Below are 17,136 nucleotides of genomic sequence, written 5' to 3'. Positions count from 1 at the left end.
TGCCTGACACACCTTTTTCAGGGCCTTTGCACTTACTGTTCCCTCATCTTGGAACATTTTTCCTCCAGATCTCCACACAGTTCTTTTCATTTTCTTCAAGTCTGCACAAATTTCACCTTCTCAAGGAGGCCTTCCTTAGAAAATCTATTTAAACTTGTAACTCCCATCCCACAGCACTCCCTGCTTAATTTTACTCATAGTACTCATCACCTTCTAACATACCATATAATTTACTTATTTATACTGTTATTGCCTCTCTCCTCTAATTAGACTTCATGTATGGATTATTTGCCTGATTTATTTGTTCTTAACTGTAATTCCAGCACCTAAAAGAGTAAAGCCTCAATAAATAGTAAGTCCTCAATAAATGCTTATGGAAGAAATAGTGATTGGAAAAAAAAATATCCTGAAAATTCAATCTGTTCACAAGATGGGAGCTTCTTGGAAAGGATTATGTCATTTTAAGGCTAAAACTAATGACAGGACTGAGAGAATATTACAAAATGAGACCCTGGTGCTTCTGAGATTCAGGCTAGCTTGTGAATTTTTACACCTTGCCACTGGAAATCAGGAATGCTATATATATAGTACAGACAAACATACCCCCCTAATTTCTGTCTCACCTAAATATGAAAATTAAACAAAATGAAAATACAACCCAAGAGGCACAAAAAGCATTTGTTATATACTTCTCTCTGTTGCTAAAATAACTGCTGTCACTCTTCTAAACTTACTTATATCTGTCAGGTATTTGAGAAGAGATGATCTTGAAAAGAACCAGATTCTTGATGTGTTGGCTTCAGTCTCTTAGCTTTCAAGATTCTGATTTCTGTCCTGAAGGCTGCCTCAGTAGACCCAGTCTATATACCTGAAAACTTCCACAGTGTACTTTGTTTTTAAAGGTGCACGAAGGAAAGAGGTCACAAATAACACACCACTGATCTATTGATTGGCAGGAATAGGGGAGGTTAGTGTAGAACACTCCAGCCACACTTAAGTCCTCCAACTCCAATCAAAGCCTTTAACTGGATGGTTGAGAAATGGAAGCTATGGGATGAATAAGTAAAAACCTAGGGATTACAAGACTGGGGCGTCCTGACTCTTTGTGCTCTCAAGGACAGTAGCCTGCCTACCTGACTCCTCTGTCCATGGGATTTCCCAGGCAAGAATACTGGAGTGGTTGCCATTTCCTCCTCCAGGGGATCTTCCTGACCCAGGGATTCAGCCAGCATCTCCTACATTGGCAGGTGGGTTCTTTACCACTGAGTCACCAGGGAAGCCCTTATAAGATTGGAGCTGGGCCTAAATTTCAGCATGATTTACTGTGGCAAGCCTGGCCAACAAGGACCCAACAAACACATTCTCTTATTGATAGAATTCTCCTGCCTCACCTTTGCATGGTAATTTAACTTCTCACAGCATTTTTATATCTATCATGTAATTTTATTCTCATAAAATATCAGTTGAACCTATAGATGTACATCCTAGACTATAACTTTAACCCCATATTTCTTCTTCTACAAAATGGAGAAACAAAAAAAAATTGCATTAGAATTTTTAGATGGATTAAATGAGGTAATGCATATAAAAGACCTGGCACATAGTAAAGGCACAATAAATGTTGGCCAACATTGTTTTTCAATTTTTATTATAATGAAACATATAGGAACTCATGGTAGATCTGCAAAGAATAAAAAAGTTTACTAAGTGAAAATTGAACCTCCTTCACTTTCACCAGGAACTCCTGAAACTATGCCCCAGGCATGATTATAAAACCAGCTTCTTATATTATCATTCAACAAAATTATTACCATGCTGGAGTCAGGTTAGAGGATTAAAAAATCTTCTGGGCATCAGGTCTTACTGCTTGTGGTTATTGCAGGCAAGACTATTTGATCAGAGCTATACCTGAACCTCTTGTGTTGTTAAGAGATGTCTACTACGACTACTATTACTACCACACACACACACACACACACACACACAAGTAAAATAAAGGAAAAAGATGGAGCTTTCATTTCTCTTTGTCTTCTCATTTGAATGAACTGCGAGTTGAACAAATTACTGATAAATGAGGAAAGCAATGTAAGAGATAGAGATAAAATGTATTTGGGAATGTACTGAACCCGTGGTAGTGTAGTTGCTCAGTCGTGTCCAACTCTTGCGACCCCATGGACTGTAGCCTGTCAGGTTCCTCTGTCCATAGGACTCTCCAGACAAGAATACTGGAGTGGGTATCTATGCCCTTCTCTAGGGGATCTTCTTGACCCATGGATCAAACCCAGGTCTCCTGCATTGCAGACAGATACTCTACCCTCTGAGCCAGCAGAGAAGCCCCACCGAACCCAAAGGGCATGTTTTATTATGAGCCTAAACAAGAATTGGGTGAGCTGGAATTCAAGCCAGATTTGGGTAAATCCTGTAATGCTGCAGAAAGAAGAAGACAAACACATCATTTTGTGTGTGTGTATGTGTGTGTGTGTACATGTCTGTGAGATAAGTAGAGAATCATTAGTGATCACTTTCAACTAGCTCTCCAGGTCAGAACTTCATAAATCATGGCATGTTTTAGATGGAAACGGGGGACTTTTCAAGATTGGCATTTGTGGAGCCTGAAGTGGTGAAAAATCTCCCACTCCCACAATTAGGAAGATGGGGCTTAGCTCCAGGGATCTGAAAGACGGTTGCTATGATGTCATGGGGAGGGCTGCTACTAAAACTAAGGTCAGCTGGCTCTGTACTGCAAGGCGGCTGATCTAATTTCAATCTGAAGAGCCCTCTGTATGAATGACATCATCGTCAGGTCAAGGCACTTTTGTTTACTCCATTGCTTCATAAAGACCTGCAGGCAGCCAGCACAGCTAAGGTTTCCATTTGCTGTGCACTGGCTCCCCTAGACGGTAAACCTCCCGGGGGGCAGATTATGACTTACTTTGCTTCTAATTTTCTGAATGTCTGATATGTTGCTCTTAACACAATGATACTTTTATAAATACTTGATGATCACTGCTTAGATCCAGTGTAGCATATGAACAGGACACAGAGAAAATACACTGTTTCCTTGGTCAATACCAGCAGGGATTAGTATGTGCCCAGTCACTTAGTCGCATCCAACTCTGCAACCCCGTGGACTGTAGCCCGCCAGGCTCTTCTGTCCATGGAATTTTCCTGGCAAGAATACTAGAGTGGGTTGTCATTTCCTCCTCCAGGGGATCTTCCCGACCCACATTTCCCGTGTCTCCTGCATTGCAGGCGGATTCTTTATTATTGGGATTAGGATGGCCTGTAGCCATCCGCACATATATGGAATCTAGAAAAATGGTCCTGATGAACCTATTTTAGCAGGGCAGGAATAGAGACTTTAGCAGATGCAGACATAGACACTTGTAGACACAGAAGTAGGGTGTGGAGAGGAGAGGGGGTGTTGAACTGAGACAGTAGAATTGACATATACACTATCGTGTGTAAAGCAGAAAGCTAGTGGGAAGCAACTATATAGGAAAGGGAGCTCAGGTCGGTGCTCTGTGATGATTTGAGGATGAGATGGGGGGAGGGTGAGAGGGAGGCTCAAGAGGAAGGGGATGTATGTATACATATAGCTGATTCACTTTGTTGAGCAGCAGAAATCAACACAACATTGTAAAGCAATTATACTTTCTTTCCAAAGAAAAAAAAAAGGAACATAGAGGGCCAAAGCCACAGTTTTGACCTTAAAGATTAGAAGAGGAAAGAAAATTAGAATTTCTCCTATGCAATGACATGGCTTTAAAGCATTCAGCATGAGCTCATAGCCCCTGTAAATCAGTGACACTATGCTTATTGTCACTGTTGTTCTACTGTATCAGATGGTTTAGTTAGCTAACAACAGAACCCAAGGGGACAAAATGGGATATGATTTATGTGAAGCCCTTGCCTCATTGATTTCTTCTCAAGTGGTTTTGCTCTAACAAAGCAGCAGTCCCCACTCCCTCTCCCCCCGCCCCAATTGATCAATGATGCCTTCTTGGTGACAACTGGTAAATGTAGTGGTGACGCTTGTGGTTTGAAGCCTTTTCCACAACTGTGAAAACGTACCTATTTTAAGATAGCTATAGCATCAATACTTAATAGAACTCAGTGGTCTTTGAAAATGAATGAGGTGTTTACTGTTTGTCGAGACAAACATATTTTAGAAAACACCTCCTCCTTTATAAGGGTCAACTCCAGGTCTCCATCAGGTCTACAACTTGGCTTATTACTATTCCTCCTAAGGTCCTCTTGTCCCTAGTTAAGTGTATCTTTCCATTCAATCATTGGGGCTTATTACATGCTAAAAAGGAGAGTTATAAATATGAATAAGATATGGCTTAGTGCTGGGAAAACATAACTGAACTTGCAGCTCATTAGTCATTAGCCATTAAGCCTTAGACTCGCATCATCCATTAGCAAAGCCAGTTTTGTGTAGCTGTCACTGTCTCCTTTGTTTATGTCTGTGGCTTTTTTTTTTTTTTTTTCCTGATTCTCATTTCCCTGCCTGGCTTCTTTCACTTATTCATCGGAAAGTTACCATTGATCAGGCCTTATTCTGGGGCCTTATTCCAGGCTATTCTAGTGAACTAAGAGACAGAAATTTCTGTCCTAAGGGAGCTTACATTCCAGTGGGAGCATCCCTTAGAAGAAATGAAGCAACTCTCATGGTTAACAACAGAGTCCAAAATGCAGTACTTGGGTATAATCTCAAAAATGACAGAATGATCTTGGTTCCTTTCCAAGGCAAACCATTCAAAATCACAGTAATCCAAGTCTTTGTCCCAATCACTGATGGTGAAGAAGCTGAAGTTGACCAGTTCTATGAAGACCTACAAAACCTTCTAGAACTAACACCAAAAATGATGTCCTTTTCATCATAGGGGATTGGAATGCAAAAGTAGGAAGTCAGGAGATACCTGGAATAACGGGAAAGTTTGACCTTGCAGTACAGAATGAAGCAGGGCAAAGGCTAACAGAGATTCATCAAGATAACATGCTGGGCATAGAAAACACTCTCTTCCAAAAACATAAGAGATGACTCTACACATAGACATCACCAAATGGTCAATACAGAAATCAGATTAATTATATTTGTAGCCGAAGATAGAGAAACTCTATACAGTCAGCAAAAACAAGACTGGGAGCTGAGTACCACACTGTTTTGCTACCCAAAACTGGCTCAGATCATGAACTCCTTGTTGTAAAATTCAGACTTAAATTGAAGAAAGGAGGAAAAATCACTAGGCTATTCAAGTATGACCTACATGAAATCCTTATGACTATACATGAGAGGTGATGAACAGATTTAAGGGATTACATCTGACTGAGTGCCTGAAGAACCATGGACAGACTGTACAGAAGGCAGTCACCAAAGCCATCCCAAAGAAAAAGAAATGCAAGAAAGCAAAGTCATTGTCTGAGGAGGCTTGCAAATCGCTGAGGAAAGAAGAGAAGTAAAGAGCAAGGAAGAAAGGGAAAAATATACACAACTGAATTGCAGAGTTCAGTTCCAGAATATAGCAATGAGAGATAAGAAAGTCTTCTGAAATGAGCAACGCAAAGAAATAGAGGAAGACAACAGAATGGGAAAGACTAGAGATCTCTTCAAGAAAATTGGAGAGATCAAGGGAACGTTTCATGCAAAGATCCCTTATTGAATAGAAATAGTATGGACCTAACAGAAGCAGAAGAAATTAAGAACAGGTGGCAAGTATACACAGAATAACTGCACAAAAATAATTTTAATGACCCGCAAAAACATGATAGTGTGATCACTCACCTAAAGCCAGACATTTTGGACCTTAGGAAGTGGGCCTTAGGAAGCATTACTAGGAACAAAGCTAGTGGAGGTGATGGAATTCCAGCAGAGCTATTTAAAATCCTAAAAGATGATGCAGTTAAACTGCTGCACTCAATATGCCAGCAAATTTGGAAAACTCAGTAGTTGCCACAGGACTGGAAAAGGTCAGTTTTCATCCTAATCCCATAGAAGGGCAATGCCAAAGAATGTTCAAACTACTGTGCAATTGTGCTCATTTCACATGCTAGCAAGGTTTTGCTCAAAATCCTTCTAGGAAGGGTTCAGCAGTATGTGAACTGAGAACTTCCAGATATACAAGCTGGGTTTAGAAAAGGCAGAGGAACCAGAGATCAAATTGCCAACATTCACTGGGTAATTGAGAAAGCAAGGGAATTCCAGAAAAACATCTACTTCTTTAATGACTATGCTAAAGTTTTTGACTGTGTGGGTTGCAGCAAACTGTAGAAAATTCTTAAAGAGATGGGAATGCCTGACCACCTTACTGTCTCCTGGAAACCTGTATGTGGGACAAGAAGCAACAGTTAGAACTGGACATAGAACAACTGACTGATTCAAAATTGGGGAAGGAGTACGACAAGGCTGTAGATTGTCACCCTTTTTATTTAACTTCTATGCAGAGTACATAAGGCAAAATGCCAGGCTGGATGACTCACAAGCTGGAATAAAGACTGCTGGGATAAATATCAACAACCTCAGATAAGCAGATGATACCACTCTAATGGTAGAAAGCTAAGAAGAACTAAATAGCCTCTTGATAAAAGTGAAAGAGGAGAGTGAAAAAGTTGGCTTGAAACTCAACATTCAAAAAACTAAGATCATGGTATCCTGTCCCATCACTTCATGGCAAATAGATGGGGAAAAAATGGAAACAGTGGCAGATTTTACTTTGTTGGGCTCCGAATTCACTGTGGAGGTGTCTGCAGCCGTGAAATTAAGTGTTATTTGCTCCTTGGAAGGAAAGCTATGACAAACCTAGAAGCATTTTAAAACACAGAGACATTACTTTGCCAACAAAGGTCCATATACTCAGTTTAGTAGCTCAGTTGTGTCCAACTTGTTTTGACCCCATGGACTGCAGCATGCCAGGCCTCCCTGTCCATCACCAACTCCTGGAGTTTACTCAAACTCATGTCCATTGAGTTGGTGATGCCATCCAACCATCTCATCCTCTGTCATCCCCTTCAATCTTTCCCAGCATCAGGGCCTTTTCAAATGAGTCAGCTCTTCACATCAGGTGGCCAAAGTATTGGGAGTTTCAGCTTCAACATCAGTCTTTCCAATGAACATTCAGGGCTGATTTCCTTTAGGATGGACTGGTTGGATCTCCTTGCAGTCCAAGGGACTCTCAAGAGTCTTCTCCAAAACAACAGTTCAAAAGCATCAATTTTTTGGCACTCAGCTTTCTTTATAGTCCAACTCTCATATCCATACATAACTACTGGAAAGACCATAGCCTTGATTAGATGAACCTTTGTTGGCAAAGTAATGTCTCTGCTTTTTAATATGCTGTCTAGGTTGGTTATAGCTTTCCTTCCAAGGAGCAAGCATCTTTTAACTTCATGGATGCAGTCACCATCTGCAGTGATTTTAGAGCCCCCACCCCCACAAAAATAGTCTGTCACTGTTTGCACTGTTTCCCCATCTATCTGCCATGAAGTGATGGGACCAGATACCATGATCTTAGTTTTCTGAATGTTCAGTTTCAAGCCAACTTTCTCACTCTCCTCTCTTACTTTCATCAAGAGGCTCTTTAGTTCTTCTTCACTTTCTCCCATAAGGGTGGTGTCATCTGAATATCTGAGGTTATTGATATTTCTCCCGGCAATCTTGATTCCAGCTTGTGCTTCCTCCAGCCCAGCATTTCTCATGATGTACTCTGCATATACGTTAAATAAGCAGGGTGACACTCCTTTCCCGATTTGGAACCAGTCTGTTGTTCCATGTCCAATTCTAACTGTTGTTTCCTGACCTGCATACAGATTTCTCAGGAGGCAGGTCAGGTGGTCTGGTATTCCCATCTCTTTCAGAATTTTCCACAGTTTGTTGTGATCCACACAGTTAAACACTTTGGCATAGTCAATAAAGCAAAAGTAGATGTTTTTCTGGAACTCTCTTGCTTTTTTGATGATCCAACAGATGTTGGCAATTTGGTCTCTATTTCTTCTGCCTTTTCTTAACCCAGCTTGAACATCTGGAAGTTCATGGTTCACGTACTGTTGAAGACTAGCTTGGAGAATTTTGAGCATTACTTTGCTAGCGTGTGAGATGAGTGCAATTATGCAATAGTTTGAGCATTCTTTGGCATTGCCTTTCTTAGGGATTGGAATGAAAACTGACCTTTTCCAGTCCTGTGGCCACTGCTGAGTTTTCCAAATTTGCTGGCATATTGAGTGCAGCACTTTCACAGCATCATCTTTCAGGATTTGAAATAGCTCAACTGGAATTCCATCACCTCCACTAGCTTTGTTCATAGTGATGTTTCCTAGGGCCCACTTGACTTTGCATTCCAGGATGTCTGGCTCTAGATGAGTGATCACACCATTGTGATTATCTGGGTCATGAAGATCTTTTTTGTACAGTTCTTCTGTGTATTCTTGCCACCTGTTCTTAATATCTTCTGCTTCTGTTAGGTCCATACCATTTCTGTCCTTTATTGTGCCCATCATTGCATGACATGTTCCCTTGGTATCTCTAATTTTCTTGAAGAGATCTCTAGTCTTCCCCTTCCTATTGTCTTCCTCTGTTTCTTTGCATTGATCACTGAGGAAGGCTTTCTTATCTCTCCTTGCTATTCTTTGGAACTCTGCATTCGAATGGGTATATCTTTCCTTTTCTCCTTTGCCTTTCGCTTCTCTTCTTTTCACAACTATCTGTAAGGCCTCCTTGGACAACCATATATATCCTACCATGTGCAAAATAGAGAGCTCGTGGGAAGCTGCTGCGAAGCGCAGGGGTCTTTGCTCCATGCTCTGTGATGACCCAGCGGGGTAGGATGGGGGTCCAAGAGAGAGGGGATATCTGTATACATATGGCTGATTCACTTAGTTGTGCAGCAGAAACTAACACAACACATTGGAAAGCAATTATGCTCGAATTTTAAAAAAAGTGAACCAAATACCCCTAGTCAGGGGTCAGCATGTTCAAAAAAACAAAGGCATGAAACAATAGAAGATTATACCTGGGAAACTTTAGAGCCCTGTGTTTTTAGAGTGTTGGGAGGTGAAAGTAGAGTAGAGTTACTTCAAGTCTGGTCCTTGGACCAGCAGCTTTGGCATCACCCGTGACCTGTTGAGAGCTGCCAGTGTACGGGCCCCAGCCTGCCACACGGAGTCAGAACCTAAGGGGCTGAGACCCAGGAAACTCTGTTTTCAGTAAGCTTGCCCACGGGCTGTCATGCACATCGAAACTTGAGAACCACCGAGTTAGAGAATCAAGTCAACTAGACCTACAGAATGCCAAAAGCTGGTCTGAAAAGACCAATGTGTAGCAAACAAATGCCAGAAGATCTTAGACATCATGACTGGCTCCTTGTGGGCCTGCTTTTTAAACCTAATAACATCCAGGAGGAATCCAGTTGTAGAAAATGTCATCACCAGAAGACTTAAAGCAAAACAGGTTACTTCTAACAAGATGCCTTAAGAGCCAGGTCCTGTTGTGTCTACAAATCAAGATCACAGTTATTTTTGTGACGGGAACAGCCCGTGTTGTCTGTCTGGGTTACCAGCACACCTAATTACAGCAGCATCCCCAGTACTGTAACAGATACGGTCTCCCGCCCGGGAGATTATCCCGTGGCCGAACAGTTTTGAGCCAATTTAAACAAAAACAAAACCGACTTACCTCATTCTTCAATCATCACTAATTAAAGACACCCTTCTGCTAGAGGCAGGCGGGGCTTTTGCTTTCTTTTAAAGTTGCAAACAAGCCCTGGAATAAAGACTTTACAGAGATAGTTTCTTTCTTTTTTTTTTTTTTGTGGGTACCTTCCCCCCCCCCCATTTATTTTTATTAGTTGGAGGCTAATTACTTTACAATATTGTAGTGGTTTTTGCCATACATTGACATATAGTTTCTATTAATGAATGCAGCACGAGGATGCCACTTCCCAGGCATTTAGAAAAAGCACAACTGAAATTGCTGGGCTGGAACATGGAAGTCTTCATATCAACATGTAATTAGAAAAGTGAGCTGCTGCGTCATCTTCCTCCTCCTCTGCTCCCTGCTCTCCTTTGAATCCCTGATGCCTGGGGAGTGGGGCTCTTGGTGGCTACTATTTTACTTAGCGACTAAGCAGGAAGCACATGATGTCAATTACAATGATGACAGTACTGACCCTACCATGGCCCTCACTTCAACCCTGGGACCTGAATGTTTATCTGTATCATAATTTAATCCTCATAACAAGCCTGAGTTAGGTGTTTGTGTTCTAGTTCCATTTCATAAGGGAAGAAGCTGAGCACAGAGTGATTAATAAACTTGCCTTAGAGTCTGTGTCCTTAACCACCATGTAATATGGTCTTTCCAGGTTGCCTACATTCATTCCTTCATTTCCTCTGCCAGACAACCTTGAAAGATAGATGTTATCTGCTCTATTTTTTCAGGTGAAGAAATGAAGGATCAGGGAGATTATAATTTGCCCAAGGCCACCTAAATAGTAAGTAGAAGGGTCAGAATCTAACCTGATTACAAAGCCCATGTTCCTCCCTCCACTCCATACTCCTGCCGGCTACAGTGCATGGGCGGATAGTAGAAAAGAGTGTTGGAAGGTTCTGGGCTGTTCATTTTTATTAGCTGCACCTAAACGTGGCTTATGTTACAGAGAGATGAGGTCCTCCAGGCAGGAGATAATGTGACAAAACTAGCGGTCACGGATCCCTAAAGAGCGGAGTGTGAAAATGCATGGCTGATCAGTTTACCCAACATCTTCAGAGGGAGTTAGAATTTGGCAAAGAGGTGAAACTCTCAAGCCACTCTTTTGCAGAACTCTCAAGGAGGAGGAGGCCCTTTTTCTGGTGATGAGGCTGCCCTTTCAAACAGACTCTTCTTCTGCAATGGCCCAGACAGTGGCTGGGCCAGGCTATAGCCCAAGCCAGATGCTAATGGCTCCTTCATGGGCTGTGATTTCAGTCACTTGCTGCTCTGGCTAAATGAGGTGAAAACCACAGACAACATACTTCTTGTCATTTTACTGTTCTCAGAAATCTGGGACAATAGGAATGGAAGAAATTTCCAGCCAAGGTCAAACTTAATCTTAGGCACGCATATGCATAAACACACACACACGCATGTATGCACATTTGACAACTGAGCCAAATGTATTTTTGATGAATGATTAGTGTGTGCTAAGTTGCTTCAGTTGGGTCCAACCCTTCGTGACCCTATGAACAGTGGCCCCCCAGGCTCCTCTATCTGTGGGATTCTCCAGACAAGAATACTGGAGTGGGTTGCCATTTCCTCCTCCAGGGGTTCTTCCTGGCCCAGTGATCGAACCTGTGTCTCTTGCATTGACAGGCAGGTTCTTTACCACTAGGGCCACCTGGGAAGCCTCGTAATGATTTAGTGGGGCTATCCAAGAATCTGGCAGAGTAACATTTGAAGGGGTTTTAGCACAACCTTAAGATTTATGAGTGCTATTAACCTCCTTATGTTATCATTTTTCCAAAATAATTAACATAGCAGCAGAAAGGGGTTTTCCTTAGGGGGTTTCCAAACAGGGGTCTGATCACTTTATCCATCCTTAAGTCTGTAGTGCCAAAAATAATGAACAATCTTATACTCATACCACTGGGGGCTTTTCTACATTAAGAGGAGGATCTGCACTATGGGGAAGAGAAACAACGACTAGTTCAATTCAGTCATTCACTGAATTTATTATGTGGAGAAAGCTTGGAGAAAAAATATATCTTAAATTTTTAAAATAAAATGTTATACAATTTTAATCAGCACTCATTAGAACCAATTTTAATGACCTGCTAACTAACTTTTCCAAACCCACCGAGTTCTGAGATGGCAGAACTGTGTCTTATCACCGATAATGACCCCAGTGCTTAAAAGAGTGCCCGGCACATGGCTAATGCTGAGTAACTATCTATGGAGCAACCGTCTTACTGGGGTTCCTTCCAGCTGACCACTTGATGATGAGGACAGGGATGGTGGTGGTGGTGGCAGAATACTTGGGAAGCAGCGTCCATCTTCCTCCAAATGATGCTATCAACAGTTAAAACTACCGTCCTCATCCTAAAGGGGCTTCCCTGGTGGTTCAGTCGGTAAAGAATCTGCCTGCAATGCAGGAGACCCAGGTTTGATCCCTGGGTTGGGAAGATCCCCTGGGGAAAGGAATAGCTACCCACTCCAGTATTCTTGCCTAGAGAATCCCATGAACAGAGGAGCCTGGCGGGCTACAGTCCATGGGGTCACAAGAGTCAGATACAACTTAGTGACTAAACCACCATATCATCTGAAAGAGGAGGGACGTCAAGGTTAGTGAATCTTTGTTACATGCCAAGGTGATGGTATTAATAGAACCTGCTAGAAAATGTGAGGGCTGGGACAGAAACTGACATGCCCCTGATCCCCAGTGGAATCTCAGTTCTTAGTTTCTGTTCTCGTCTGCCTGTCTGTGCGGCAGGCTTCAGGTGGTGAGCTTAAATTCTTGCCTGGGGTCAAGAGGAACAGTCCTGAGGTTATTTCAACATTATTTTTGTGTGGAGAGAGGGAAGTGTTTCTATTTTGTACCACAGTCTGTGTGCATCTTCCTTTTGGTGACCGAGCCCTTTGGAACTCACCACTGGTGATGCCAAAATGACTCCAAAGTTTCTCTGTAAGTTCCTTTTTTTGAATCCCACCCTGAATCTCCCAAACACAAAGAGAAGCTCTGTGACAAAGTAGGAATGAAGTACTCAGAAAGGTTCATAAAAGCCAATGTAACTTGTAATTAAAATGCAGTGTTTCCACTATGATAAACTAGTAATTAAGCCAGATGGAAAAGGGTAACATTGAGTAAGATATAATTCATAAAACTGTTTGATGCTCAAGGAAATACAGACTTAATGAAGAGAAAGATAATTTTTTTAAAAATCTGAAGACCCTGAAACCTTTCATAAAGGCTTTAGACACAGATAATGCTGACACTTTAATTCCAGTTTCTCTTTGAAACCTTTCTTTCCTGTTCTTTGTACCTGAGATAAGGGTGATATTACAAGGCATTCTCATACTTGACACCCTCATTAGATTGATTTGGTTCATATGTAGACCAAAAGATAGAGGGAGATAAAAGGGGAGTGGGAGGGGAGGGCTTCCCTGTGGGCACTGGGCTGGGCTGGGGTGACTGGAGAAGATGAGAGGCAGCGGAAGGGAGGTGTGGTTAGAGATGAGACACTAAATATATGAGCTCTGAGTGGAGACCCAGACATGCCCCTTGAGAAAGAAGCTCAGCAGTGATGAGAAAAAGCAGGAGCACACCTGTGTGCACTACCTTGTCTGTGTGCTTGCATGTTCTTATGTTTGGTTGTTCATTTATTCAGTGTATTAAGCATCTTCTTCATGCCAGCAAAATGCTCACAGATAAAGCCAGGATCCTCACGCAGCTTACAGTTTTGTGGGGAAAAGAGATAATAGACATGCAAACAAATATATATATATATATATATATAAATGAAATCACAGATAGTGATGATAGCCAGGATGAAATTGAGACACTAGGAGAAGAAATAACAAGGGACCCAAACCAAGAGGAGGGACCTCTCCTAGAGGATGTCACTTGAAAGCCATGTCTGAGGAAGAACTAGGAAAAAAGCCATGTATGAGGAAGAACTAGAAGAAAAGCCATGTATAAGGAAGAACTAGAAGAAAAGCATTTCTGGGAGAGGGTCCAACAAGACAAACGCTACTGATGAACCTATTTGCCGGGCAGGAATAGCCAGAGGTGAGAAGAATGGACCTGTGAACACAGGCAGGGAAGGAGAAGATGGGATGAACCGAGAAAGTAGCACTGACATATGTATATATATATATACACTGTCGTGTGTAAAAAGAGATAACTACTGGGAAGCTGCTATATAACACAGGGAGCTCAGCCCAGGGCTCTGTGATGGCCTAGAGGGGTGGGATGGCAGTGGGGTGGGAGAGAGGCTCCAGAGGGCGGGAATATATGTATACATAGGCTGAGCACCTAAGAATTGATGCTTTCGGACAGGAGCTGCAGAAGACTCTTGAGAGTCCCTTGGACTGAAAGGAGATCAAACCAGTCAATCCTCAAGGAAATTAACCCTGAATATCACTGGAAGGACTGATGCTGAAGCCTAAGCTCCAAAACTTTGGCCACCTGATGCAAAGAGCTGACTCACTGGAAAAGACCCTGATGCTGGGAAAGATTGAAGGCTGGAGGAGAAGGGGATGACAGAGGATGAGATGGTTGGATGGCATTACTGACTCAATGGACATGAGTTTGAGTAAGCTCCAGGAGCTGGGGATGGACAGGGCTGCCTGGCGTGTTGCAGACCGTGGGGTCGCCAAGAGCTGGATATGACTTAGAGACTGAAGAACAATAGCTAATTCATGTTGCCACAGAGCCGAAACTAACACAAAATTGTAAAGCGATTATACTCCAATTAAAAAGCCAGTCTCTCTCTCTCTCTCTCTCTCACACACACACACACACACACACACACACACAAGAACCAAGGACCTAGAGAGACAAGGAACCTAGCGTGTCCTAAAAATTGGATAGAAAGCCAGTGTGACTGCAGCTCACCGGTTAGCAGGGAGAGAAATGTGTGATGAGCAAGAAGGCATGGGCAGGGTGGGTCCATGAAGAAACCCAGGACAAGCTGAAGAGTCAATTGAATTCTAAGGGCGGGCGGAGGCCGCTGGGGGTGTTTGAGGGAGGGAGTGACAGGTCAGAGGAGATTCTGACCTGAATCAGGCCCCGGCATGTGGGAGGATAATGTGTTGGGGGTCAGGGTCCAGCGTGCTTCTCACAGGGGCACGTGTCCTCCTGTTCCTGTTAGAGGCACTGCACAGGCTGGTCAACCGGAGTGCTGCTCGCCTTTTGGCATTTAACAGGTGGCAGGACACTCGGTGTGAAGAATGTGGTCTTTGAGAGTTTGGGATTTTACAGAGTGCTAGACAACAAAGGGGGCTTCCGAGGTGGTGCTAGTGGTAAAGAACCTGCCTGCCAATGTAGGAGGCATAAGAGATGTGGGTTTGATTCCTGGGTCGGGACGATCCCCTTGAAGAGAAATTGGCGAATCTCTCCAGTATTCTTGCCTGGAGAATCCCATGGACAGAGGAGCCTGGCAGGCTACAGTCCATGGGGTCACAAAGAGTGGGACGTGACTGAAGTGACCTAACACTCCTACAGACAACAAAAGTGGGAGACTCACAGAGTACTACAACTTTCTCTTCGGTTTTTGTTGCTGTTTAGTCGCTAAGTCTGTCCTACTCTTTGTGACCCTATGGACTGTACCCCGCCAGGCTCCTCAGTCCATGGGATTTCCTAGGCAAGAATACTGGAGTGGGTTTTCATTTCCTTCTCCAGGGCATCTTCTCGGACCGGGGATCAAAGCCATGTCTCCTGCTTTGGCAGGCAGATTCTTTACCACTGAGTGACTCTTTTCACAAGAGAAAGTCTATTTTAAATCCCATCCCCCCAAAAAAACCCAAAATATAAGAATAAAATCTCAGGGGGGAAAAAAACCAATTTTGTAGGAAACAATATACCATCCTTGTATTTTCAACATTTTGATTTAGAAGCAGTGAGAACCTCTTTCCAGGCTGCGTACACACCTCCATAGCAGTGTTCAGAGCATCAATTTTTAGGAACCATCAAGCCCCCTCTTTCTCCCCCATTTCACAGGTAAAACAAGGTGGGTTCAGGAGGCACATGACTTTCTCAGGGTGATGATGTGATTTAAGGGCAGAGGACCAAGGCCCCAATCTTCTGACTCTGGGTTCATTCTCCTTCCATTACATCATCATGCTGTATATTCTTGCTGATTTCTTCTGCTCTGCCAGCTTTCAGATACCGTCCCATCTATTCCTGTCCAGGGTGCAAGCTGCTGGCCATTTTCACTTCCCTGCCAAGATTTCTGAGAGCTAAGACACTTATCAAGAAACAAGTACTCAGCAAAACAGCGCTCAGCCTGGAGCCTGACAAATTGGAATTCCATTCTTTATGAAGAAGAGGAAGGTGTGTCTTACCTGATCTTCAGATACGCTGCAACTCCAAACACCAGTAACACCACAGTAATGACCGTCACCGTGATGGCGGCGATGCTGCCTGGGGAAGAGGAAAGCAGAGCAAGAAGGTGAAGGAAGGGTGTTCATTTCAGATCATTCTGCAACAAAACCCAGGGGATTAATTCTGTTATCAAAACACTTCTCAGGTTAGGCTAAGTTCAGTCAATGGCCACTGTTTATTAAGACCTCCTGGGTGACCTGGAGTTCAGAAAACAGGCCACGGTAATATTTGATTATTTTTAAGAATACCACCAATCTGTTGCCACTGCTGCTGCTGTTTGCAGGCAAAGTGGATTTAAAATCTCCTGAAGTCCCATTTTCTTCTTTAGTATGTTTTAGCTTGTCTTTCTAGCACTCGCAAGATATTGGAAGAGCTAGGATGCTTAATCAAAGATCATGACAAGATAATGCAATTAAAGTTTTAATAAACCAGAACCACACAGCTACATCGGCGTCCAGTTCAAAAGGGTCATCTTGGTAGGAAATGTGCTAATTTTAACGACGCCATCAAATCAAAGCATCATAAAAAATAAAACCCACAGCTTTTATTCTTGGTGAATTAGATTTTGTAGAGGATAAAGTCAAGTTTGGTATATAAAATAAGGTCAGGACTGTTAGGTAACACTATTTTTTGTTTGTAGAAATAACCAGGTACAATTATAAAGTAATATGAATGTTTTATTGTGTAGTTTAGAATCTGGCTCCAAAGGCAACTATTAGGGCAACTTAAACAAAACAAAACAGAACCTTTTGAGCATGTAACCTTATGAGAATAACCACATTGCTTCCACAGATGACTACTTTGGAGCACAGCATGCTTTTTGTGTGAGCTGGTGACTAATAATGTATATATTTCAGTTTTATTTCACCTCAGAAATGCAAGAATCAATTGGGCCCTTGTCTCTTAGTTAAAGTGACTTTTTGAAACTAAAATTGTTATTAGGGGCCCCATTTACTATTTCAGGCCACTGAGAAATTATTTTCTACTTGAACAAATGAATGGGACTCTTAAACACATTGGGAAGAGCTTCAGATCTAGAAGATGTAGATTCAAGTGTGGTTCTGTC

At 42.5% G+C, this 17,136-nt stretch overlaps 1 protein-coding gene across 1 annotated transcript in view; it reads right to left on the bottom strand.

Annotated features, from left to right (window-relative positions):
- Positions 1-17,136, bottom strand: part of PARM1 (prostate androgen-regulated mucin-like protein 1) — a 123,534-nt gene that overhangs the window by 4,807 nt on the left and 101,591 nt on the right. The window contains exon 3 of the mRNA XM_043447817.1: positions 16,031-16,109. Within this exon, the coding sequence (XP_043303752.1) occupies positions 16,031-16,109 (79 nt within the window). The remainder of the gene's footprint in view (positions 1-16,030; positions 16,110-17,136) is intronic.

Source organism: Cervus canadensis, chromosome 26 (genome assembly GCF_019320065.1).
Source record: "Cervus canadensis isolate Bull #8, Minnesota chromosome 26, ASM1932006v1, whole genome shotgun sequence".
Classification (NCBI taxonomy): Eukaryota; Metazoa; Chordata; class Mammalia; order Artiodactyla; family Cervidae; genus Cervus; species Cervus canadensis.
Note: the sequence above shows the minus strand (reverse complement) of the source record. Positions and strands in the feature narration are given on the sequence as shown.